At 36.4% G+C, this 27,317-nt stretch overlaps 1 protein-coding gene across 4 annotated transcripts in view; it reads left to right on the top strand.

Annotated features, from left to right (window-relative positions):
- The window catches only part of NFIA (nuclear factor I A), a 328,546-nt gene that overhangs the window by 250,399 nt on the left and 50,830 nt on the right, over positions 1 to 27,317 (top strand). For 3 of the 4 annotated variants that reach the window (XM_081949314.1, XM_081949312.1, XM_081949311.1), the window contains exon 7: positions 15,873 to 16,001. The exons of the other annotated variant lie outside the window; for it this stretch is intronic. In XM_081949314.1, coding sequence (XP_081805440.1) covers positions 15,873 to 16,001 — 129 coding nt within the window. The remainder of the gene's footprint in view (positions 1 to 15,872; positions 16,002 to 27,317) is intronic. 4 annotated transcript variants of the gene reach the window in all.

Raw genomic sequence — 27,317 nt, 5'->3', positions numbered from 1 at the left:
CCCCTTTCTTTCAATTTTTTCCCCGGGAAATATTCTGTTCTTTTGCTACTATTTATCTGTCTTAGTCGTTTTAAATTCCTTATCCCTATTTTGCTTTGCAAAACTCTTAATCTTATGCCTTTCAAAAGACAATTTAACTTGCAAGGACCGGTGTGGACTGAAACCGTGCTGGGTCTGCAGCCAGCTCAAATTTAGGCTGTGAAAGCATCAAGGAAAGTTATGGATGCTGGCTAAAGCCTCTTCTATGTTAAGTGCAGATTTAACAAAAGAATGGTGACCTCTGCTTGATGCGGTCCTGATGTCTCAATGGCTGCTGCCCTTGTCACTCCCACGTTGGAACACTGCATTGCAGATACTCTTGATAACTCTTTGAAAAGTTCATGACCGAAGCATAATTGAAGGACCTCCTTAATTTTAGTTAGCAAGTTTCTGATAAATATTGCATCCACAATCTGAAATAGTTTCCTGCCTCTCCTTCATAACACCTCAATGTGCTAGATCTGATTTTCCAAGTTCAGTCAAACAATCACTGGTTTTATCAGGTTTTTTGTGGAGACAAATCATGCCATCATATGTTTAATTTGGGGTCTGCTAAACAAGGTTAGCTCCTCATTGACAAGAGAAAAGGACTGGACCCTGTATATCAATTACATTTTTCCCCATATTATTATAAATCTAATGCTATGCCGTTCTCATTTATCCATATGTGTATTTATTCGAACATTATTTTCCTTTTATGTTTTTTTGAAAAATTGTTTCAGCACATTTCAATGCACACCCGATGATAGCTAATAAATCACAAAAGCTAAATCACAGCATTCTTCATTAAAATAAATTTTCAAAACTAAGAAATCCGAACCATAGATTTTGTTCAGAGTTCTACCAAGAATAGAAATGATGAATACGTCAAAGAGAATTTCTCTATCTGTGTTCTATATGAATAAAAACAATATTCTGAATTGAATCAAGTCTCCTTGAAAACCATTTCCAACTTCTATTTTCCATCAAAGAGAAGTTTAAATCATTCAACTTGAATTGAAATTTTGAAAGATTCAAAGACAAAAAAGATAAGTATAAAAAGTGGAAAGAGGGGGACATAACTAAGGCAGAATATCAGCAAATAGCCCGAGCCTGTAAAGATGAAATAAGGAAAGCTAAGGCTCACAATGAAAAAAGGCTTGCCACAAAAGTAAAAAATAAAAAAGCTTCTTCCAGCATGTTAAAAACAAGAAAAAAGTTAAGGAAACAATTGGTCCATTGCTGGGAAAAAGTGGCAAGAAGGTGACAAGCAACAGGGAGAAAGCAGAACTATGTAACTCATTTTTTGCATCTGTCTTTACACAAAGGGATAAAACAGTCCAACCTATCAAAAACAGCACCACAAAAATCAGATTAGGAACACAAATTGAAATGGGGAACAAAATGGTAAGTGAGCACCTGTCTACCCTAGACGAGTTCAAATCACCAGGACCGGATGGATTGCACCCCAGGATTCTGAAGGAACTGGCAGATGAGATCTCAGAACCACTGAACTATATCTTTCAGAGATCCTGGAGCACCGGGAAACTGCCAGAGGACTGGAAAAGAGCTGATGTGGTTCCCATCTTCAAAGAAGGAAAAAAATAGATCCAGAAAACTATAGACCTATCAGCCTGACTTCAATACCAGGAAAGATTCTGGAAAAGATAATCAAGCAATGAATTAGTGAACACCTAGAAGTAAACAAAGTAATAGCCAAAAGCCAACATGGGTTTGTCAAAAACAGATCATGCAAGACTAATCTTATTGCATTCTTTGACAAAGTTACAAAATTAGTGGACCAGAGGAATGCCGTTGATATAGTTTACTTGGACTCAGTAAGGCATTTGATAAAGTAAACCATAACCTGTACTAGATAAAGTAGAAGAATGTCGGTTAGACAGTATCACCACCAGATGGATTCGTAACTGGCTGACCAACTGCACTCAACATGTAGTCCTCAATGGAACTGCATCTACATGGAGGGAAGTATGCAGTAGAGTACCTCAAGGCTCCGTTTTAGGCCCAGTACTCTTCAACATCTTCATCAATGATTTGGATGAGGGAATAAATGGGGAACTCATCAAATTTGCAGATGACACTAAGCTGGCAGGAATAGCCAACACTCCAGAAGATAGGCTTAAGATACAGAAGGATCTTGACAAACTTGAACATTGGGCACTATCTAATAAAATGAAATTCAATGGTGAAAAGAGTAAGGTTCTACATTTAGGCAAGAAAAACGAAATGCACAGGTACAGTATAGGTGGTACTTTGCTCAATAGTAGTAACTGTGAGAGGGATCTTGGAGTCCTAGTGGACAACCATTTAAATATGAGCCAGCAGTGCCAAAAAAGCCAACACAGTTCTAGGCTACATAAACAGAGGGATAGAATCAAGATCACATGAAGTGTTAATATCACTTTATAATGCCTTGGTAAGGCCACACTTGGAATACTGCATTCAGTTTTGGTTGCCATGATGTAGAAAAGATGTGGAGACTCCAGAAAGAGTGCAGAGAAGAACAACAAAGATGATTAGGGGACTGGAGACTAAAACATATGAAGAACGGTTGCAGGAACTGGGTATGTCTAGTTTAATGAAAAGAAGGACTAGGGGAGACATGATAGCAGTGTTCCAATATCTCAGGGGTTGCCACAAAGAAGAGGGAGTCAAACTATTCTCTAGGGCACCTGAGGGTAGAACAAGAAACAATGGGTGGAAACTAATCAAGGAGAGAAGCAACTTAGAACTGAGGAGAAATTTCCCGACAGTTAGAACAATTAATCAGTGAAACAGCTTGGCTCCAGAAGTTGTGAATGCCCCAACACTGGAAGTCTTTAAGAACATCTTGGATAGCCATTTGTCTGAAACAGTATAGAGCTTCCTGCCTAGGCAGGGGGTTGGACTAGAAGACCTCCAAGGTCCCTTCCAACTCTGCTATTGTATTAAACTGATTAAGTATCTCTTTTTGAATCTGTGCCATTTTGTGATTGTTCTGCCTGTGTTTGCAAACATAGCTTGCTGACTGACCAACATGGATGCAGAGAGTCGTTTTGGAGCAAATAGGCTGAATTCCTGTTTACAGTTCCTTAACTTTTAATAGTTCTCTAATGGCAGAGAGCATGATTGAAATCTTTTTTTTCACACAGCGTCCATTTTGTTGAACTTTTTGAAGGTGGAATGTGAGGGCAGTGCAAGATAACGCCAAACTCCATTTGTGGTGCTTTGAAGAAAGAGCACAATCTATGTGGAATGTGTGGTTCTCACTGTAAGATAAGCTAGAATGTGTTAATCAAATATTTTCATGATATGAAGGCAGTTAAGAAAACAGTAAAAAAATTTACTAATTGCTTTCTTAAGTAAACAGATCTATCATTAGGTTGTCAGGAAGAGTGACACTGAGCAGAAACACCCTGCTAATCCCCAAAGATAAGTATTTAACGTAATTAGGCAGACAGTGCCTCCTTTGTTGTACCAGCATTAATCAGGAGGGAAAAGCTCAATTTTACAGAAAAGAGTTTCTCTCAATATGCCTTTGTGCTATTTCACTACGTTTGTGGAGATAACATACTCAAAGTAATGGCAGTCATAGTAAGGATGATAAAGTTCCTTGCTATCTGATATATGCAACACGAATCCTTATTTTCCATGTTCTTGTTTTTCTCATGTGGCTTGGGGAGATTCTGATAACTTTTTAAAAAATAATTTGTTTATCTTATGAGACTCAAGAAAATGCATAGTCATAGCTGAATGTATTGTGTGTGTGTCTGTCTGTCTGTCTGTCTGTCTATTTTCATTCATTTTGCTTAGTGGGTCACTTTCTTTTTTAAAATAATTGTGAGGGGAACCAAATTAAAGTTCAGCTATAGAGAAAGAGAGGATTTTTTTCTGCACACTTTTATTTGTTTGTTTGTTTATTTGCCCATCTTACCATAAGGTAACTCTGGGCAGCTTACAGTCATAAAAATATATCTACATTAAAACATAAATTAAAACCAAAGATTAAAATCTAAGGACATGTGTGGAGGGCAGGGGCAGAATATATAACACCTCTCTGATGAGAAATACCTGTGTTAACTTTTTAAAAATTACACTAATTATGCCCAGAGAATTATTCTCAAAGAAGATAGGCTGTATTGATTAGTTGCATTTTTCTCAGAACTCCTTAAAATATGTTCTAAAAGAGAAGTTAGCCTGTCCTTTCCAGAATGCAGCAGCATTCTTTATGAAGAAATTTCATTCCCGATCTAAGCGCTAAGTTTAAAACCTGGACAAGTATATTTACTTGGCTCTTTTCTCATTCGAAAATGGTGAGAGGAGGAGGTTCTTTCCTTCCTAATGCTCCATTCCAATGCAAGGGCCCCAGCAGATTCATTTCCCAAAGAAAACATGGAATTAAAATGCAAGATTAATTAATTAATGTCCAATTTGACATCTCCCTGCTTCTCAAAGGCTTTGATGGGAAAGCTGCAAATTAAAAGATCAGTAGACTTAATAAAGTAATAGGTACATACGAGGTTGCCTTATTTGTTGGGCAGTTTGGAGTGTAGAGGTGAAAAATCAACTGCTTCCCTATAGGTAAGGTTTTCAGTGCAAATGCTAACTAATCTAAGCTTTGGTTTTAGCTGACATTACTTTTTCTGAGATTCACTTCAGTCAATTTTAAGAGGGCGCATTGAATTCTTGCTCTCCTCTACAAAGCATTTTGATAACCTTCCAAATTTTGCTTTAAAGTCATTGCAGTTTACAATTACACTTTTAAGCTTTTGTAAAAGGCAGCAAAAGCATACATGTAGAAGAACCTGGAGTAGTTGTTAGAATTTACATAGTTCATTTTGTTTCTTAACTTTTTTTTTTACACCATGACAAATTTATTGAAGTTTTTAATCTCACCTTGAAACAATTCTATGAATTGGCCAGAGTCACTGATTGGGGGCTGTATGTAAGCACTATGATATATAAATAAGTGAATAGGAGAAATACCACCATTAATTTGGAACAATATTTATCTCTTTGCCTATCTCCCTCGGTAAAATTTCAAGACACCTTGAAGGAACATCCCCTTCAGGTTGGTTTCCATGGGGAATCGAGCAGAAGTATCATTTATGCAGTATAATTATCTAGGAGATAGGATGGCTGATGAACCATCTATGACAGGATGTGTGGAAAGCATTATAATAAGGTCAGTAAATCCAGCTGCACACAATCAGGATAGGTGAGGCACATAAGAATTGAGGCACATAATAAAGTGAAAAGAATTGAGAGTTTGTTTAGCAAATTTCATTGCTTATGTGATTGGGGGAGATAAAACTAGCAACAATGAAAACACTTTTACAACCTTTTTTGCTGGAGTTGTTAAGTAAATCAGTGAAGTTGTTTAAAAAATTGTTTAGTCATTAAGTGAATTTGGTTTCCCCATTAATTTTGCTTGTTGGAAGACGGCTAGGAAGGTTGCAAATGACACCAGAATATGAAACCATTGTAAATACATGATGTTTGCAAAGCCCCCGAATTTTGATCACGTAGCTATGGAGTTGTTGTGATGGTTTTAAATATGAAAACTGGTCTTAAATCAAAAGTGGGTGGGTGGGTGTTATGCCATTGTAATTTTAAATGGTTGATAAACAAATGGTTGTAAGTCAAGGACTACCTTTATATTTATGGCTTTTCTTCTCCTTGACAATAAACTTTTTTCGATGTTCTGTTAAATTCTTAACAATTTACAAAATTTAAAATTTACAAAGAATTTTTTTTAATTATTTAGTTGCCTCTGAACTGAAGTTCAGTTTACCTTACAGTATTTGAATATATTATATGTCAGCTATCATAACTATATATCATTACTTTTCTTTTTACTTAAACTTATCTTGTTTATCAAACTTTATGATGGTCATAATCTCTTCTATGTACTATGCATGTCTTTCAAAATTAAAAAAAAAATCTTTTATATGTCAGGCACAATTCTCCCTGGCTTTATAGACACATCTATGTTGTTTTCTCAGCAGCACTATGGAAATGGTTTGCCTTTGTCTTCCTTTAGGGGTACAGTTTAGTCTGCCACCCAGATATTCAATGGAGCTCTGCCATCTTGGTACTAATAGTCCTATCCCTAAGGAGCTTTTGAACCAAGTATTGTCATCTGCTAAGACATTTTTGTTATACGTGCACTTAAAACATCCTTTTAAGTGTATAGTTTTAAGTATTCTGGATATTGTAGAATTTTTTTTATACATTTTCCCCAAACATTTACATTGTCACAGAACCAAGTTTGGGTGCTGTCTTTTATTTTTAAAGGTCAGTGTTCTTTTTTTCAAGTCTGCCAGCATTCCAACATACGCTATTACAATTTCAAAAGCTCCACAGATAATACACTTGATAGTTGAGAAAGGCAATTCCAATGATCCATTAAGAAGAAATTCACTGGATGGGCGGATATTTTAGAAAAGCAGAGCAGGCAGTAACATCAGGAGGAAAAAGCATACTCAATATCATTCAAAAGGATGAAATAATTTGGACATGATTGCTTAGTTGAATGCAGTCGCAGGAAGAATGGATAGGTGGGAAAGCAGCCAGAGGAAGTGATGGTTTTCAGCTAGATGCTGTTTACCAGTTGGACTTGCTCCATGCAGAAGATAGTCTGAGAAGATAAAAATCTAAAGAACTTTTTGCTCTTAAAGGATCCAACAACACAGGACTGTGGTTCCAGTAAACATAAGGAAATAACTCTATCAAAAGAATGTGGCACTGAGGTGGCTATAGAAATCTAGGCCCATATGTCTAATTTAAACATATTGATTTATGATGCATTAAAGTAGATCCATAGTAAAATTCTTAATTAGATCGTCTTAAAATGGTCACTAAATCTGATGCGGTTAGAGAGGAAAAAAAATGCTTTTTTGTTGATTCAATTTGTTGATTCTCTTTTAAAGTGATCTTTCTTTTCTTTCTCTTCTTTTTTTTCTGTGCTCCTAAGCCAAATTTGTTCTGGTGAAATTTATTTTGAAACCAGTTTATGTTTCATATTTTAGCTTTATATTTTTCAGGAGATGTATTTCTGTGATTGCCTTCTTATGAAAAGTTATTTTTCTGGAAACTTATGAGTCTCTGAAAAAGTAATATTATTTGTCCATACAGATACGCTTATGTAAAGGCACAAATGCATGCATACGTAGATACCTGCACATACTGTGCAATTCCTTTAAAATAGGTGACTTGGAACACACAGGAGGACATTCAAAGCACCTCTTCTGGAATCGTTAAGCAGCTGCTTGTGCATCTGTTCCGGAGGCTGCTTCTTGGTCTTTTGGCCTTAATGGGCACCCATAGCTCTTTCCTCCCATAAATGCTGAGATGCCCAGGAGTGGGTTCCCAGATAGCCAAATGCAAGCGCTTCCCCCCCCCCAAAAAAAAGACTTAGCCATTTAATTATTCAATAGATGATTTGTACATATTCCTACACATCCTGTATGAGGTATTTCAAAGAATTTGCACAGTCCTAACTCAACACATGCAGGCATAACAAACACTTGCTCAGATTATCAATCTTCTTGCAATTCATCAGTCTTCATAATGTGCAGCAATAACAATTGTAAATTTATCATTGATCAATGACTTGCAAAAGTTTCATCTTTTGGTAGCTTTTTGAATGATTTTCTTTTGCCTGACTTATCTTTGTTCTGACTTTCACAGCATAATTATACCTGCAAAATAACAGCTTTTGAAGTCTTCACAATAAGTAATCTGAAAAATATGAATCCTTAAATCATGACATAGGGCAGGAATGTTCACTTTCTATAGCTTAAAAGACCACCCCAGGCTTTGCACAGCATGTCAAAAATGGGGGTGGGGGAGAGGTAGAGATAAGGATCTGTCGGAAGGATGAAGGATGAACATCTGAAATGTTTGGCCCCTCCCATTCTGAGGTTGGAAATGAAATGATGTTGGGTTCCTATTTTTGTACTCCTGACATAGGGCTTTAAGGCATCAAGACTGAGCAGGCCTCGATAATAGCAATAGCACTTAGACTTATATGCCGCTTTACATTCCTCTCTAAGTGGTTTACAGAGTCAGCATAATAACAACAGAAAGCTAGTATTGCATAATTTAGTGTTAATTACAGGAAATGTGTGTTCTATAAGTATAGGCACAATACGTTTTCAATTAATGAAAATAATATGATGATGTGTGGTGATGCCTAGCAGGAAGAAATAAACTGATGCTCTTTAAATACTATGGACTTGCGACCCATCACCACAGTCAGCATACCTAATGGCAAGAGTCTCCCCAAAACCTCGCCACTGTAAAAGGAGACAATGAGTAAGAATGCTGAGGTTTCTTGCAAAGCTGTTTTGATGACTTCAAAATTCAGCTGTTAATACCCACTTTTACCTTTTTAAAAAAAGTTTTATTTTAGTTTTATTATTCTTTTAAGAATTCATAACTCATATATACATATGTATGTATGTATGTATGTATGTATGTATGTATGTATGTATGTATGTATATGACCCATAGTCAGCCCCATAGGCTCACCTCTACAAAATCTTGCCAAATTCCTCACCAAACAACTCCAACCCTATGCAGAATCCATCACCTCACACGTACAAAACTCACTCCACTTCATGGAAACAATAAAGAAACAAAACCTACAACCCAGTGACCTACTCGTGAGTTTCGATGTCATATCCCTCTTCACCCAAGTGCCTATAAAAGAAGCCTTGACAGCTATCCAGAACAAACACAACCTCCCTAAACACATCCCGGACCTGACCAACCACTGCCTAACCAACACATACTTCATCCATAATAGACAAAGATACAAACAGATAGAAGGAACACCTATGGGTCACCCCTCTCACCCGTTATCGCAAACTTATACATGGAACATTTTGAAACTAATGCCTTAGATAAATCTGAACACAAACCCAAACTCTGGCTTAGATATGTTGATGACGCTTTCGTGATTTGGCCACACGGGAAAGGAAAACTGAACAACTTCCTCACACATCTCAAAAGCCTACACCCCAAAATACAATTCACCATGGAAATAGAAGCAAACAACCAACTTCCCTTTCTGAACGTCCTAATCTACAAAAAAACCAATGGCTCCCCAGGACACACCATCTACTGGAAAAAAACACACACCAACTGCTACTTAAATTCACAGTCCCATCACCACCCTGCACGGATCAATTCTGTAGCCAAGACCCTCATCTCCAGAACCAAATGCCTAGCCAACAAAGACCACCTGAAAACTGAATTACACACTCTCACAAACGTATTAATCTCCAACAGATTCCAAAGAAAAACAATTACCAACCTAATCCAAAGACACAGAGCAGGACAACGGCATCGCCCTCCTCCCTTACATCAAAGACACCACAGATAAAATTAGCAAAATCCTCCACAAACACAATATCAAGACAGCCTTCAACACTGACCCAAAAATAGCCAACATCTTAAAACACCCCAATGACAAAATCCAGCTAGAAAACCAAGGAGTATATGAAATACCATGCAAAATCTGCCCTGCAACATACATAGGACAAACGAACAGGAGAATAAATGCATGTATCGCAGAACACAAGAATGCAGTAAGAAAAAAACGAAAAAAACTTCCTCCCTTTTCCAGCACCTTAAAGCTACAGGACATGAAATTAATTTTGAAGGAACCAGGTTAATCTCCAAAACTGAACACTTCAACAAGAGAATAATTATGGAAGCTATCAAACTAGAGAAACACCCCCAAAACATGAATAAACGTGATGATACCTCCCGCCTACCAGACATCTGGAAACCAGCCCTAGTCAACAAACGAGCCCCACCCACCACCCAGGCCGTTACAACATGAAACAACAATAGACACACAGCTAGCACCAATCAGCACCAATCTACCAATCATGATACAACCACACAACCAATCATTCCACTTACTGAAACAAAGCCAGCACTCCACACATCCCCACCAAGATTTATAGAAAGACAGCAGCTCCGATCACACTTTAAGCCGAAAACTCAGCCTGAAGATGGTGAGTGATCGGCTCACTGCAGGAGACCATCCAGGCAGAAAACTATATTTTTAATGTTGCCTTTTTATATCTGTGTTGTATTTGTGCTGATAAATAAATAAAGGGAGACTAGTATAGATCTATTTCAAGCTATTTAGCTCTCATCAGCTAGCCATACCCTTACTGGGATTTGAACCTGGGCTGTATTACATATTAGGCAGGAGTCTTAGCCACTAAGCCACAGGCTCTCCTCCTTATCAGCTGAGCCAGAGAAATAGGTATGTATTTGTGTTACAATTGGGGAGTAGTGAGTTTCCTCCCATATTTGGGCATACCAGGGGTTGTAACACAAATACATACCTTTTTCCCTGGCTCAGCTGATAAGGAGGAGAGCCTGTGGTTTAGTGGCTAATACATCTGCCTAATATGTAATACAGCCCAGGTTCAAATCCTAGTAAGGGTATGGCTAGGTCTCTGGTGCTATCTGAGCAACAACAGGGATGACGTTACCTAGTTTGGATAATGAAATGTCTGCAAGAAAACAACCAAGAACTCTACTTAATTCATTTGTAATTGGCAATTTTGAATTAGTCAGCTTTATATAGAGACTTAAAGTAATTAAGTTTCTCTTCTTGAGTCTTTATTTATATTGGAGCTAGTGCTTTGATAGCTGTTAACTGGTGGGAAAACATTGGCATAATAGATGACAAATTTTAAAAATCAGTCTTTTGGTAGATTTTCGTTTATTCAGTATATCAACAATGATGTAATAGATTGAAACTGGATTATTGTTGCATTATTTTTATAATGTTTATATGGTAGAAAATGGTGATAAAGATATTTAATCAACTTAAGAACAAAGCCATTAATGTATAAAAACAGTCTTCGACTCCAACTTGGTGTTGCACATGTATTTGAAAGAATTGTAGCTATGCTACACAAATAGAAGGCATTAAAATTCTTCTGATAACTCAGAGATTTTGCCAAAATAATCATTAAAACAACTTCATTTTGGCAAGCATATTTTCCTTTTTTAATTCCTTAGTTTCTGTGCCTTCAGTACAAGCTGGTAAAAATTCTTGTGCCTTTGGTCATCTTCTCACTTTTCCATTTCAATCCCTCACAGAAAACAAGTTGTTCCAGATTATATCCTAAACCACTAGAACATCTGGGAGGGAAAGTTGTCATTTGCCAGTTCCACTACCAGCAATTTGGCCTTCAGTGTCTCTGTTTAGAATTGCAGTATATAAATTTCTGAGACATGGGTTCCTGATCCAACCCAGTCTCATCATCCATAATTTTTTCACATCAACAAAGAAAGCATAATTCTATTTGGCTAAATTGCAGTATATATTCATCCCCATAATCTTAAGGTCTTGCTCATTCCAAAGAAAGGCAAAGTTTGAGGATATGCCTCGATCTTATCTGCAGGCATTTTTTTTCTATTATGGCCTAAAAGGGGCTTCTGTCAGATTTTTCAGATCCAGGGGTGAAATCAACTTACCTTTGCTACATGACCTTCCGTGCATGCACAGAACATCAGAAATGGGACATGATGACATCCAGGTGGGTAAGCAGAGCCCGAACTGGATAGAACTGGCTAAATTGCACCACTGGTTCAGATCTACAGCTTAGGTAGAACAATATTCTGCTGAATAAAAAGCACTATTACGTGGCATATTAATCAGTTTGATTTTATTTTGTTACTCTACTTTCATCACCTAGTCCTTTCATATGCTGTCAGAATCCCTTTTATGCTAATGGAACTTGTACTTTTCAGCCTCTTGAAATTACTTTCTTTTTAAAATGAGTCTGATTTTCCAGTAAATATTCAAAGTTTTATTTCCATTTGCAAGTCTCGTGTGCAGTGTTTGTCCCAGATAGATAAATGTTTAAGCGTGGATGGACAATGAAACTAAACCAGTTGCTGATTTAAATTAACAGGAAGAATAAATGAAAGAGACCATGCTAAGAAATAATCAGCAACCTTAACAAAACAAGGGGTACTAAAATAGTCTCCCGGGTTTTGTGTTTTTTCTAATTATAAATGCAGCCATTTCTCACAAAAGACATTATCAAATGTCTGGAATAACTTTAGAAGAATAACATTTATTTTAGATTATTCTTAAAGCTTTTAGCTTTTAGCATGCAGGTTCTCATCTGTATTTTACTAGGCCCTTTGATTTCACCTTCAAACAGAATATTATTATGAGATACCAAAAATGACGCTTTGGTCTTCTCATTTTGTACCTATTGATTTGGGCAGTACAACTAGGCAGTGACAAATCTCTTGTATATTGCTGTCAAGTAAACTACACGGATGTGTCCATGCATTCCTCAGATGTTGAGTCCAGCTTGAAGAAGATTTTAACATTTCTATGTGTTTGCTCGGAAGTCAGCCATTTATGCTAAATGTTCTTTCAAAAGGTTAAATTGGCTATAGCTAATAACAGTAAACAGGCAATAAACTGATAATTTAGCTAGATAATTTGATACTCTGCATGCATTTCCTTATGACTTCACATACATTATCTTAGTAATTCTTATAAAATTCTATGCGATAAAACTGTGTGTTGTTAGGGACCACCGGGCTTATAATCAAGCAATGGGAAACTGTTTTCTCAGAAGTAGATCTCAGTGTATGAAGTTCTGTTTCTGCCCAGGTAAATCTGCATAGGATAGCCAGTTTGAGGGCTACTCATCACCAACAGATCATTATTTTTGCACTATAAAGTGTAATTCTTGTATTTCTGTAATTCAAAATTTAACTTTCAGCTTAATTATATCGAGTTCAATTGAACTAATGCATTTATTTATAATCATATTAAGAAAGCAGTATTAAGAACATTTATTTCTAAGATTACACCTCCTTGAACACAATGAACCTCATATGAAAGTAAAATTTCTGACATTAACGTGAACGCGTAAGCATGTCTATTTAGAAATAAAGCACTGTTCAGTTCAGTGAGTTTTAAATGGCTTAAGTTCATTAAAACGACTTTATAATGAAGTGCAGCAGAACTTCACGGGGAGGTTTACAATATTTTGAATCTACCTGATGTTTGTATGGCATAGACTCTAGGTATTTGAGAGATGTCTGATTTTCCTTGTTTTGGATCCTGACAGTTAAGCCATGTCATCTAGATGGACCCAAAAGTTGCCTTTTCCTGTGACCATACCTGTCCTTTGAAATGGCATCTTCACAAATATTTGTTTAGTGTCCTCCATATCTGCTTCAAAGTAAGCCCTAGAAATACGTCTTCTCCTTCAGATAGATCTTTCTTGATTGAGGATGAAGAGGGAGATTGTTCCCCCCCCCCATTATTCCCTTGGAGTGATTGGGCCAGGGTGTGTGATTTTCTCTATTGTTACGTTTGCAAAGCCACCAGGAATTATTTTTGGAGTTGGAAAATCTAGAAATTGGAGGTGCGTGAGTAAAAAGATGGTAGCTAGGGAGGTAGATATATGGATGGATGGATGGATGGATGGATGGATGGATGGATGAATAGATGATAGATAGATAGATAGATAGATAGATAGATAGATAGATAGATAGATAGATAGATAATTTACTTTACGTTATTGTCATTGTATGTATATACACAGTTTACACATACAACAAAATTCACATAACACCCAGAGACCAGGCCCCACACACATAACAATCCCCAAGCACATACCCACTCACCAAAAAATTTCCCAACCCCAAACCACCCAAACATCCACACAACAGACCAAGTAGTGCTATCCAATAGCTCACTGATGGTGGCCCTTCAGTTCATTGTTGAGTGCAATTATATCTCTGGGATAAAAGCTATTCAGAAGACGTGTGGTCCTAGTTTTAATTGTTCTGTATCTTCTGCCAGAAGGCAACAGTCTAAAAAGAATGTAAGCAGGATGGGAAGAGTCTCTGAGAATGTTACACAACTTCCTCAAACAGGAAGGGCTGGTAGCTGGAGCCCGGTGATATTCTCGGCAATTTTAATGATTCTCTGTAGAGAATATAGATGGATAGATGGATAGATGGATGGATGGATGGATGGATGGATGGATGGATGGATGGATAGATAGATAGATAGAAAGAAAGAACTTAGGACCCGTGCTTTGTTCTAAACTTTTAGGCCTGCATCTTAACACTTTGTGTGTGTCTCTACATCTGTTGATTATGTGGTAAAGTTACTGTATACAACAGTTTAAAATAAAAGATTCATAAGTTACTTTTCCATACTGAAACAGACTTGTTCCATACAAAGAAGGCAGAGAGATCCAGCAATTCTCCATGTGCAAGGAGGGCAGTGGGGGAACGGCAGTGGTTCTCCTTTCCCTCTAGTGATTTCTCACAATGCTCTGGTAAAGTCACCTTGTCAGTCCATGCAGAAAATATTGGAGCAGGTGGACAAACAGGCTTGGCACAAGGCATTTTCCTGTGGTTTGGATTACACTAAAGCTGATTTATTTCAAGTGATGTTAAAAAGTTCAGCATCTTAGAAAGTTGTTTTTTTCCAGTAAGGATTTTTTTTTTCAGAAGTCATTCGGGTCTTTTCCCGTGTAAGATTGAGATTGTCTTTGCAACATTTCGGCAACATCTCACTTGCCATCTTCAAGCTTGAAGATTGCAAGTGAGATCTTGCCGAAACGTTGCAAAGACACTCTCAATCTTACACGGGAAAAGACCCGAATACAACAAAACCAGCATACCTACACCCGTGAAAATCTACAAAAACATTTTATATATATATATATATATATATATATATATATATATATATATATATGTATGTATGTATGTATGTATGTATGTATGTATGTATGTATGTATACATACATACATACATACATACATACATACATACACACACACACACACACACACACACACATACACATACATATACATACTCATACATATACATACTCACATATACCACCATCAAATTACAGGATGCTAAATTGACTTAGGAAACGATCTTTTAACCTGTTATCCAAAACAGCCTTTCCTAATCCAATACCCTCAGATGTGATGGAATGAAGCTTAGGTAAACATAGTTGCCGGGAATGATACACGATGTGTACTGAATAAAAAGTTGGGAGCAACTAAAAGAAAAATTCAAAAATGCTGTCATTCCCACAAAATGTTTCCAACCACAGAAATGCTTTTTACACAACCTTTTGCAGCCTTCATTCTGTTGCTGATTTGTTGTAAACTACTCAAAATTCTCAGAGACTGTGAAACGAGCAGGAACTTGAGAGAGAAGCTTTACTCATTCTCACAGTCCAACCTCATTCTCACTGAGGTTCCAAAACACTGAACTCTGTTGACTTCCCTGAGCCATTTTTAATACCTGTTCATAAACTAGAGCAGTGTTTCTCAAACTTGGCGACTTTAAGTCCTGTGGACTTCAACTCCCAGAATCCCCCAGCCAGCATAGCTGGCTGGGGAATTCTGGGAGTTGAAGTCCACAGGACTTAAAGTCGCCAAGTTTGAGAAACACTGAACTAGAGAGAACGAAAGCTAGAACAAACCCTTAAAAGGACAAACACATCTCAGAGTAGCATTTATTGATGGAACTTGATAAGAGTGATAATGAATGAGGTGCCAGTTCCTGCCCTCGGAGATTTAAAAAGAAAAGTACGGCTGCATTTTAATGTGCCTTTCTTTACCTCGGCGATAGCCGCCCATTGTTCCCAAAGACAGTCATAAATAAAAGTAAGCTTGCTGTTGTATGCAGTTTAATTTGTCCTTTAAGTTTATCTATTTGCTTTCGCACCCAGTTTCCAAATGCATAGGCATTTTTTTCTGTGAGCTAGCATTATTAAATTGCACGTATCAATCATTCTTGCCAGGATTGCCATCGCCAACTACATTAAAGAAGTCAGAGAAGTCTGGTTTCAGCAGTCCCTCGCCTTCACAGACCTCCTCCCTTGGAACGGCATTCACCCAGCATCATCGACCTGTCATTACAGGACCCAGAGGTGAGGCCTTACCAAAGCGTCCATGAGCTCCTGTTCCATGGCACCTTTGTCTTCAGGTTGGGATATATGAGAACATTCCTTTTTTGGGCACCAGTGTGGTGGCTTTTGAACCAAAAGTAGACAAAAGCTTGTTAATTTTGTTCCCTCTTTTGAACCTAGGTTGCTTCATGGAACGCTCAGGAAGATAAATGAAGTGGGTTCTAGCTAATCAATTAAGCTTTATGACTTGGAAAGATAGACATGCATTTGTAGATGGACATACAGGAATTTGTGTCTGCTTCAGCAAAAGTGGCATTCTGTTCTGTTGCTACAGAGCTTTAAGTCCTCAGCAGTCCACTAGATAAATAGTGTTCACTCTGAGTCTTTAACATCATTATTATGGGTCTTTTAAAATGGTTTATAGCGGGGGGGGGGTCAAACTGGCAGCCCACGGACCATATGTGTCACGCACCTGCCACGCCCACCCCCGTTTTAGCAAAGGGGAGGTCACGATACATCACGTGATGACACTTTATAGTATTCTGCTATTATTGTTTGTTAGAATATTTTATGACTTAAAATAAAGCAACTGACTCTTGATTTCCTGGGGCTGAATAATTAGATGTACAGTTTCAAAAGTTTAATTCATAAAAGAAAAGTTGCACTGACCACACACACATGCTGTAGTAGAAAAAGGAGATGCATTTGATTTCCTTTTGCTTAAAGTGTTAGGGTTTTTCACTTCGAAAATCTATTTATTCGATGCTTACGGGGCATATGTAACACATCTTTTACTCTTGATAAACATACTCGTTAAAAATGACAAAGTAAAATAGATACTTGTGACATAATTTTCCTCCTATTGCAGTATTGGTTTTTTCATATATATATATATATATATATATATATATATATATATATATATATATATATATATATATATATATATATATATATATATATATATATATATATATATATATATATATATATATATATATATATATATATATATATATATATATATATATATATATATATATATATATATATATATATATATATATATATATATATACATAAATTATTAGGATTCACATTTAAAATAGGAAAAGTTGAGATAATATTTTCCTTAAAGCTTTCCTTAAAGCTGGTTTTATGTCCACCCAGATTTATTATTGTGGAAAATTATTTCAGGTAATTAGGTATAGGTATGATTCTTAAATGCTTGTAAATGATTATAATATAAACCTTAAGCTTACAATAGAAGTTGGCTGAGTAATTCTCATAGCTTTCAAAACAAAATCACATTCTGCTGGAGAGCTAGATGGACTTAATTGGTTGTTAATCATGTAGCCAGTTGCTGGGAAATCCACATACACTTTAAAAACAACCTTGATAATTGGTGATAATAGCAAGGTATTCATAGTATCAGAGTTACATTAGCAGTATATTCAGCTGTAGACCAGCTGACTGCAGAGTCTCATCCTGAAATTTGAATAAGTTAGACTCTCAACAGGAATTGCTTCCATACATATTAGCCATTGCTAATATGATACTGCATGCAAACCAGATATGGTGCTCACTTGATCTTGAAAAAGATGACAAGTTTTTTTTAAGAATAACAGAGTATATTGGGTTGGGGGGGGGAACCCAGCAGTCCCATGGCAATTCAAAGGCTAATAAATACATAATATCATAAGCTTTCACAGACAAGAAATCACTTGTTTGGATTGACTAAGCTTTAGCCCCTAAAATCTGTTGAACTTAAAGCTGCCATATGACTTGGTTGCTAAAATCTTTCCAGCATTCCTATCATATTGTAAACTGCCCAGAGTAACTGTATTAGTGATAGGTGGCTTAAAAATTTAATAAATGAATTGTGATAATTGCTGCTACAGCAAACTGATTTTTGCAAACGTGAGCGCATAAAGATTCATTCAGCTTTCATGGCCTTATTGGGGACTTGTCTTTGGCTAGATTTCTTGAATTAGTGCTCTTGACGGCTGGCCTCTTTAAGAAAAATCTTACTTTTTTTTAAAAAAAAAACATCCAATGGAAAATCTTGTTACACTTTTCCTAGAGCACTGATGTGAAAAACCACTTTTTACTTCAAAAGGCAGCTGCATCGAGCAAACTCACCTTTATTGCCTAAGCTGCATTTCTGGCCCCCAATTCAATTAAGAAAGGCTGAATTTAGTCTGCATTACTTCTCTTATTCAGCAAGTCTAGACATAGGTCATTGTTAAACAAGAATAAGGTGAAACCTTGATCAGAAATTTTAACAAGGTAGGATTTATGTTTCTGCATCTTTGACTCTTCTAATCAAACTTTAGGTGGATCCATTAGAGTCTTTGGGGGAAGGGTGCAATACTCACTACTGTAGTACCGAACGTATTTAGACTACTAACAATAGCTGCTTCTTAATATGTTGTCAGGTAAGTTGAATTCCTTAAATTCAAGTTAAGGTTTCCACCCAAGTATTTATATTCTGCCCATAAATTAGATTTGGAAAGACAGCTGACTTAAATTATGAAGAGCCCTGTGGTTACTATTCAACATGAGCAGATAAGAACTAAAGACAGAGAAAAGATAGTTATATGGATGATACAGAAGGAATGGACAAAACACAGACTATTGTAGACTAAACAGCTACTTTCTGTGCAAAGCAAATTTATGCAAAGGTGTCTGTGGTGTGCGCAGATTGACTATATACATCCAGATTGTATAACTTCTGATAGGATATAGCTGGTGAGCTGAAAGAAAAAGAGAAAAGAGGCAAAGAGGAAGTCTTGGTCTCCTAGTGGGTGGGTGGATGTGTCACGATGTTAAAAAGTTTGCTAGGCCTGAACTGAATGAATTGACACTCAAGAGTTAAACTAAGAAAGAGTTATTGCGCAGGTCATAAAAGTTCTTATCTGAAAGTGATTTATTGCGCATGCGTTACACATTCCAGAATTCCTTTCTTCTTTGTCCGGCTGCTAAGCAGAGCTGGCAGACGGAGCTTTCATTATCAAAATGTAACAATTAGTTTATTTTACTTTTATTTACTTTTATTAAAGTTTGTTTATTAATTAGAATACTTCTTAAAGACTTTTTTTTTTCTTAATATCTCAAAAGATATGCGGAAGGGAATCAGCCCGATCCATTGATCTCAGATATCAGGCGTTTTTTCCCCTGACAGGATGGATAGCAAGTTTCTTCAGGAATACTCTTTTATAATAAATTAGTCCACGTAATTGCTGCACATTTGGAGGTCACATTCAGTTAGGCAATTTTGAATGCAAGGTATTTTATTTATTTGATTATTTATATCCCACTTTTATTATTTTTACAAAAAAACACAAAAGGGGCAAACATATCCAACATATCATACTCCTCCTTTTTTCTCCACAACAAGGCTGTGAGGTGGGTTGGGCTGAGAGAGAGTATGACTCTCCCAAGGTCATTCAGCTAGCTTTCTGTGAGTAAGGTGAGGCTTGAACTAACAGTCTCCTGCTTTCTAGCCTGGGGCTTTAACCACTAGACCAGTGTTTCTCAAACTTGGCGACTTTAAGTCCTGTGGACTTCAACTCCCAGCTATGCTGGCTGGGGAATTCTGGGAGTTGAAGTCCACAGGACTTAAAGTCGCCAAGTTTGAGAAACACTGCACTAGACCAATATGGCAATAAAATTAAGAAGCCATGGATCTGGATTAATTTGATCATCTGGGAAACAAAGCAAGTATGGATGAAAGTTGAATGCAATCCAAAATCTGTAGAATCTTTGTTGCAACAGAGAGAACATATACTGTATTTGTCATAAAGAAAAATCTTGAAATTGCAAATTCTATATTACTTAGTAAATGCTATATTTTAGGTATTCTCCTGAAAATTGTAATATTGAGATTCCCCATATGAGGCCTGCCATGGTAACTTTCCTTGGCACCTATCATATGCTGCTCATCCTGCTCCATATGACTTCTTAATTTTTTTTTAATCCTTATAATCAAAAAATGGGAATAGAGTGTACTGCAAAGATAATAGCTAGTCCAGCATCAACTGTATTTCTACCGGTAGTAATGCCTCTGGCACTGTATTCATTTGACCCATAAATCTCCTTAAGAAATAAAAAGTAGTGGGTTGCAGGCGGTATGCCCCGGTACGGGTGTACGGGTGCTTTAACCACTAGATCAATAAATGCCTGCCCAGAGAACCGGATATCATTCCAGTACAGTGCTCTGGAGGGCCCTCCTGAGCTCCTTACCTGTATTTGAGCTCTTTAGCCCTTCCGCGCAAGCACATGGAGCTCACAGTGCCTGCGCAATGCTCCACCGAGCAGCTGGAGTGTTGCAGAGGCTTGAAGAGGCATCACAAGAGGTAATGATGCATGCGCGTGCTGCGCGCATATGCACACCCACTGTGCGCGTTCATATGGTGGACGCCGGGCCCCGTTGCACCGTACCACTGTATTGAATATATATTGTATCAATAAAAAGACAAAAGAATCTAGGAATGAAAGGGAGAAACTATGGGAGCCAAAAAAGGAGAATTAATAAGTAAAGAGCTTGTTTTGCAAGAACCACGTTGGCTGTTTTTGTCTTTTAAGTTTATGTTGTAGTGTGTTCTTTGTGTCCATGACATATTACAGGGATGCATTTTCCTGGTCATCTGTTCATTTGTACATTCATGTATGGTTCTGAATGGTATCCATTCACTTTTATAAAATGACCATTTTTCTGTGATTGCCATCATTGCATTCACTGATGAATAGACAAACTTCCACTGATTGTAAAAAAGCCTATAAACTTCAGTTGAATCCTTTCATCCTGAACAGTCCCAGGTCAGCAGATATTTGGCAGGCAGTATCTAGTGGTCCCTCTAGGTTTTTTTTTCCTTTTAAATTTATGTATTTATTAATTTTAATTGTAATTATTATTCTTATTTTTATTCATTTTTATTTTATTTTTATTGATTTAATTTTTGTCAGATGTTAGACACGTGTTATCATATAAAATTAAACATGTTATCCTAAGCATGTTTAAACGTAGTTACTGATGATTGACCTTTCCCTGCTAGAAGTTGGTTCCAAGCTTCTACTATCTCTTTCCAACATTACTTTTGAACTTCTCTTCTTCAGTTTGAGGTTATGCCCCGTGTTCTTGATTCTTGCTTAATATTTAAATGCTGCCTTCTAGAACCTTATTCACACCCTTAATAGAGTTAAAATCATGCTCCCACTTTCTCTTCTGTCCTTCAGTGGTGGGTTCCGGATCCCGGTGCAACCAGTACGGGGCCGGGATCCACCACATGCATGTGCGCAGTGCGGGCATGCGTACTTACCACCCGCGATGCTCCAGCTGCTCGGCGGAGAGTCACGCAGGTGCCGTATCCTCCATGCACGTGCGTGGAAGCCCCGATTGGCTCAAATACCGGGCGGGTGGGCCCTCCGGAACACCGGACCGGTACTTGTTGCTCCCAGCAAGCACTGGTACACCCATACCAGGGTGTACTGGTCATATCCCAACTCTACATAATCAATTCTTCAATCTCTCCTGGTATGTTTGCCTCTCTTAGACCTTGTTGCCATCTCTGGTCTTACTCTATCTTATCAATATCTTTTTTTAAGAGAGTGAAGCAAAACATTTGTAATTCAACTCACTCATATTCTTTTTTATCCTTATTATCCTCGTCTATATCTTCTCTTTTCCACTAGTAGTTTTACAGGTAGTCCTCAACCTATGACCACAATTGAGCCCCAAGTTAATGTTGTTAAGTGAGAAATTTGTTAAGTGAGTTTTGCACCATTTTATGACTTTTTTTGCCACATTTGTTAAGTGCATTCCTGCAGTTGTTTGGTTAGTAACATGGTTGTTAAGTGAATCTGGTTTCCCCATTGACTTTGCTTGTCAAGAAGGGGATCACATGACTCCAGGACACTGCAACTATCATGAATGTGATTCAGTTGTCAAGCACCTAAATGTAAATTATACGAACATGGGGATGCTACAACGGTCATAAGTGTGATAAATGGTCATAAACTTTGAACGATCACTAAACGAACTGTTGTAAGTCAAGGACTACCTGTATTTCCTACCAAAGTGTTGATCTTCAGTTTGCAATCCCTCTGGGGCAGGGATCTCTTTCTTTCATAAAATATTTAATATACTGATGCATAATAGTAATTAATAGTAGGTAATTATTAATTACCTGCTGTTATATAATCAGGTAATTAAAACTTCAACTTGCATAAATCCAATAATTTTGTAAATTAGAATGTGGTTTAATTTAACAGGAACTTTGTATGAACCTAAACGATGAGGAAGGCCTGTAATATTTTTAACCTATTCTTCATTTCTAAAACTATATCCTTTGGAAAACATTGGATAGATAAAGATGCACTTATAAAAGGATTTTCTGCACCAAGAGGTGTGAATTAAACTGTTAGAAAGCTGTGGCTCTTTTAAAAAGTAAGAAGACAAAAGATGCAGCCAACACTTGTTCTACAAAGAGCTTTGCGAGACATCTAACCGTCCACTGCTCTCAATTTTCATGGTATCTCAAGGTATCTTTGGTGAAAGACTATAGGTTAGTTACAAATGTCAGGTGTGCTTATGTAGTTTAGAAATGACACACTCATAGTAGATGACACATGGTGCAAATATTCCTTTATGTTTTAAAATAAAGACTTGTGTAAACTTACTCTAGATTTTCAAGCTTTCAATTAGAGTAAACGGAATGAGAAAGGTTTTTCTTTTTTATATTTGTCAATTTTCAAATAAAAGTTTGGTGTAGTGATTAAGGTGCAGGCTTAGAAACCAGGAGATTGTGAGTTCTAGTCCTGCCTTAGACATGAAAGCCAGCTGGATGACTTTTGCCAGTCACATTCTCTCAGCCCAACCCACCTCACAGAGTTGTGATAGGGAAAAGACAAGGAGGAAGGAATATTACATATTATTTGCCACCTTGAGTTACCTTTGAATTAATACAGGTGGAATAAAATTAATAAATACATAGTTAGATGCTTCATTCTCCACTGGATTTCAGGCATTAACAATGAAAGATATGTTGATACTCTGAAAGCTGTTGTATAGTTCATTCATTAAACTAACCTGACTAGCTATTTGGGGTTTCTATTTAAAGTGGCACATTCTTGCTCCTGAATGCCACTCATGTTAGCAAGTAGCTTGCAGATAATTAAAACTGGAGCTAAACAAAAGTCAAGAAGCGTATAATTAAAGTACTACCTTTATTGGATTTTAAGGAGTTGCCCTTATGACACAGGAAATATTTAAAGAAGTAGCTTATTTAGTTAATCTAAATGTAAGTGAACAGTTTAAAAGATTACTAGTCTAAATTAACAATGAAGCCCACCCACTGAGATTATCTCGTAAAAGATTGTCAGTGTACAGATTCATTATGTGCAACCATTCAATAATTCTAGATAAATGCATCAGTAAAAGCTCTATTGCGCTAATAATTTGCACAAGGATAGATGTGTATGGGGCACCATGCTGAGTTAATTTATTATTCTGCTAACCATTTCTAGAGTAGCCTCTCCTATGATAAATTATGTTAATATGCTACTCCACCGAGGACATGATAGAGCAACAAGATGATGTGTCCATTTAATCCCTTTACGAGACAAAAAAAAAATGCCCAGAGGGAAAAGTGTCAGAGGGAGGAATGAGGGTGATTAACTAAGGGAACCTAGATTTAAAGTTTGATTCAGCGTATTATAAAAAGATGGCTGAATCAGGATTGCCTGGGGAAGCAGTGGTAGGCTAAAGATCGCTCTACAGAGAAGGTAGCCAATGGCTGCAGCAGGAAGAGGAGAAGGTGAATGGATCAGCTCCTCAGAATTTTTTTCTAGAGCAAGGAGAGGGCTAGGATCACCCACAAGTACTCCATACACAGATTCCCTGCAAGGAGTCTCTATAAGACAGCAGTCTCCAGTGGATTTTAAGAACTATGGAAACCAGGGGGAAATTATCTCATTTAAGTCTGCATACTTCCTTTCTCAACCACCTTAGGAAATTGCTTATTAATGGCTTTTTGGGGTTGTCAACCTTCCTTCAGAACGGAAAGTTGTATTACAGTAGTGTCTTTCCTTCTGTCCTTGATGAAAGAAGTTGTATGCATGTTTAAGGACTTTACAAAGAGGGTTTTTTTTTTAAAAAAAATTGTGTAAACAGTAAAAGGGTGACCAGGATATTGATTTTGGAAAGTTATAAATAGATGAAGAGGTTAGAGGAACTTAACATAATATTAGCTATGGGTTGTTTCAAATGTTCAAATAAAGATTTTGAAACTAACTAAGAAATCCTCCTGTGGGAAAATGTGTTGATTAGGGAAAAAAATATGGTAAGAAGGATTTTGAAAGTTGACTAGAGGGAACCAAAGAGAACTAAATATTACAATTAAAGAAGATATTAATGCAATTGAATAGTGTTATTTGACTGTGGAAGGATATTTGAGACTTAACGCACTGAGAAATTATTCTTAAGATTGTCTGCTACTATAAAAATAGATTTAAACTAGATGACAGAAAAGGAATGGTTTTATTGTACAAGAAAGAGATTGAAGGCAATTTGAAAGTGGATTTAAAACTGTCATGTTACAAGAATGATATATGAAAAAGTGTAAACCACAAAAATGATTTATAAATGAAACTTGCTGATGTCTTAATAATCAAAAGGGACATACAAATAATAAATCAGAAGAGAGACTTGGATAGCTTTCTTATCTTAAATTTAGAAATGAATCATGTTAAACTAGTGAAGAATTTCTGAGAGTAGACAAAGAGAAAATGATAAATAATCAAGTTCTGGGACAATATTTAAAAGTATCAAAATCAAGTTTTTAAAAATAAATTGAAAGAAAATAAATATATGTGTTTCTGACTCTTAAATGACTTTTTTACTAGGACTGGATGACAAAGCTTTAAAGTTTTGTTTATAGACAACAGAAAGAAAAGTATATAAATTGATTTATTTGATTTGATTAAATATATGTGTTATTATTCCTGGTAGCTCTTAATGGACATTTGCTTATTAGGACTGAATAATTTTTTTTCTAATTTGCCTATTAATAAAGAAATGTGATATATGAAGAAGAGATCTTTTACTGAAATATCAGAAGTGTTAAGTTAAGTTAAGTTTCTATTTATTTGGAGGGAGTGATATTTTTCTATATCTTACTACATATATTTTTCTTTCTTCGTCAGTGTTCAGTTTTTAAATATTTTTTTAGTTTCTATTAGTTTTTCTCTTCATTGTATAAACTTTTTATTTATTTATTTTTAAAAAGGCAGGAGAGGCATTTGAATACATTCATAAGATTTTATGTATTTCTGAAATAGTAACAAAAATTATCCCTTCCTGACTATATTATTTAGCTTGTTCCATGATGGCATATTTACTTTCATATCTTTTGTTTGATATGCCCATCTATATCAAATAATGTAATAAACTCTAGTGTTTTGTACTCAGTTTTTTTTACACTAATTTCTCTATCCTCTTCAGAGCTCTACCCACTAAGATACATCATAATGTTTAAATACAAAACTCATGTTTAAAGCACCGAGGCTCAGGATTTCCAACTTCCTATGTTGACAGAACCATAAATCACATTAAATTAATTACTGTACCATGCATCTATAGCTTTAACAGCATTTATGTAGTGTCATCTTACCATCTCCAGAATGGGAAGGAAGAGAAACACTGATATTTGAATTGGGAAATAGATCTCTAATAACGTAACAGCAATATATCATTCAGATTCATCAATTCCATTAAGATGCCATTTTTAGTATCAAAGCAGATTTGCCTACAACTCCCATTCTCCCGCCAGGATTTCTATTTGTACTTTAGATGTTACCATCTGCATTTAATTATGGGAGTAACCTTACTTTTTATCAAATTATGTACGCAACATGGCTCAGAAGTCAAAAGGGAACTCTTAATTCCTTTGTAAAATATGAATGCCAGACCTAAGCAAAAAAGTGTACTTACAAGTCAAATCATTTAATCTATTGTAAAAAATGACTTGTTCAAGTATCCACTGATTTTGCCTGACTATTAGAACATTTTTGGCACTACGTAGAGTGTATGATTTATTTCCTTTATCGTTTTAGTCACTCAACAATTCTGTAAAAGAGGCTTGAGTAGTGGTGACTAGATTCACATTATCCAGTTTATCTGACTGACAAGAAAGTTAAACTTGAGTCTCTATATTCCTAGTTTAATACTTTAATCCTGATTCATACTTCTTTTTTCCATTAATATCCTTTCTTTATTCTATCATGCAATTTTCTTCTATCGTGTAATACATAGCTAATTTCCTAGTGGTCTCTCAGTTAGCCACTCCAATATTGTACATTTTATTTTGTATACTTATTGCATCATTCCTTCACACATCCTCCTCTTATACAGACACCATTTTACCTAAAAGGAGCTTGATCCTGAATTCTATGTGTAATTAATTTTTGGCTTAATCTATTTGTAATCCTACAAGTCCTCCTGTGCTGTTTCATTGCAAAGGAACTGTTCTTGAAAAGGATGAGTGAAGAACATTATAACTGTATGCCAAGACTATACACTCCCTAAAGAGTCATCCAAGGTGGAAAGGTCATCCTAGCTACCCCACCTGTATTGAGCAGAACTGACATAGGAAGATTCTCGAGGCAGAATTATCACTTTGGTAACAACAGCAAAGAACTAGTAACTTAGTAACTTCTGCAGAAGAAGATAATGGTAAACGATCCTGGAAAACTACATGAATAGAAAATATAAAATGATTGGCAATATAGAGTGGATGATGAACTCCTCAGATTGGATAGTGGTTAACATGATATTGAGGAAGAGTTGATGATCTTTCAGGGCACATGTTTATGGTGTGGCTAGATGACCTTTGGGATATTTAGTTTCTGGTGTTACTTTTCCGAACAAGAAACTTTCAAGCTGCAAAGACAGATCATAGTTGAAAAGTGGAATGCAAGAAACATGAATATGAAACAACTCAACACAGTTGAAAGATTAAATGATCATTGAGTCATCAGGCATTAGATAAAGTGGACTGGATTTGGACATCTTCAATGATATCCTGTATGATCTCTTCCCAAACTAATTCTTCAGGTCTTCCAATTCATTGCCAGTGTAATCAACTTCCTCTACTTCACTTTCCTTCCAGCTTTCCCACCATTATAGGCTTGTCAAAGGAAAACAAGAATAGAGAAAACCAAAACAAACATTTTGTTCAGGGTTGAGTTTTCTCAGCTTGTCAACTTAGGGTCATATTCAGCTGAAATCAATTCTAGTTTTCCCTTTCTCCCTCCCTTAAACGTCTGCATGTGACACAT

This window comes from Natrix helvetica (genome assembly GCF_964273705.1).
Source record: "Natrix helvetica genome assembly, chromosome: 3".
In the NCBI taxonomy this organism is placed as follows: Eukaryota; Metazoa; Chordata; class Lepidosauria; order Squamata; family Natricidae; genus Natrix; species Natrix helvetica.
Note: the sequence above shows the minus strand (reverse complement) of the source record. Positions and strands in the feature narration are given on the sequence as shown.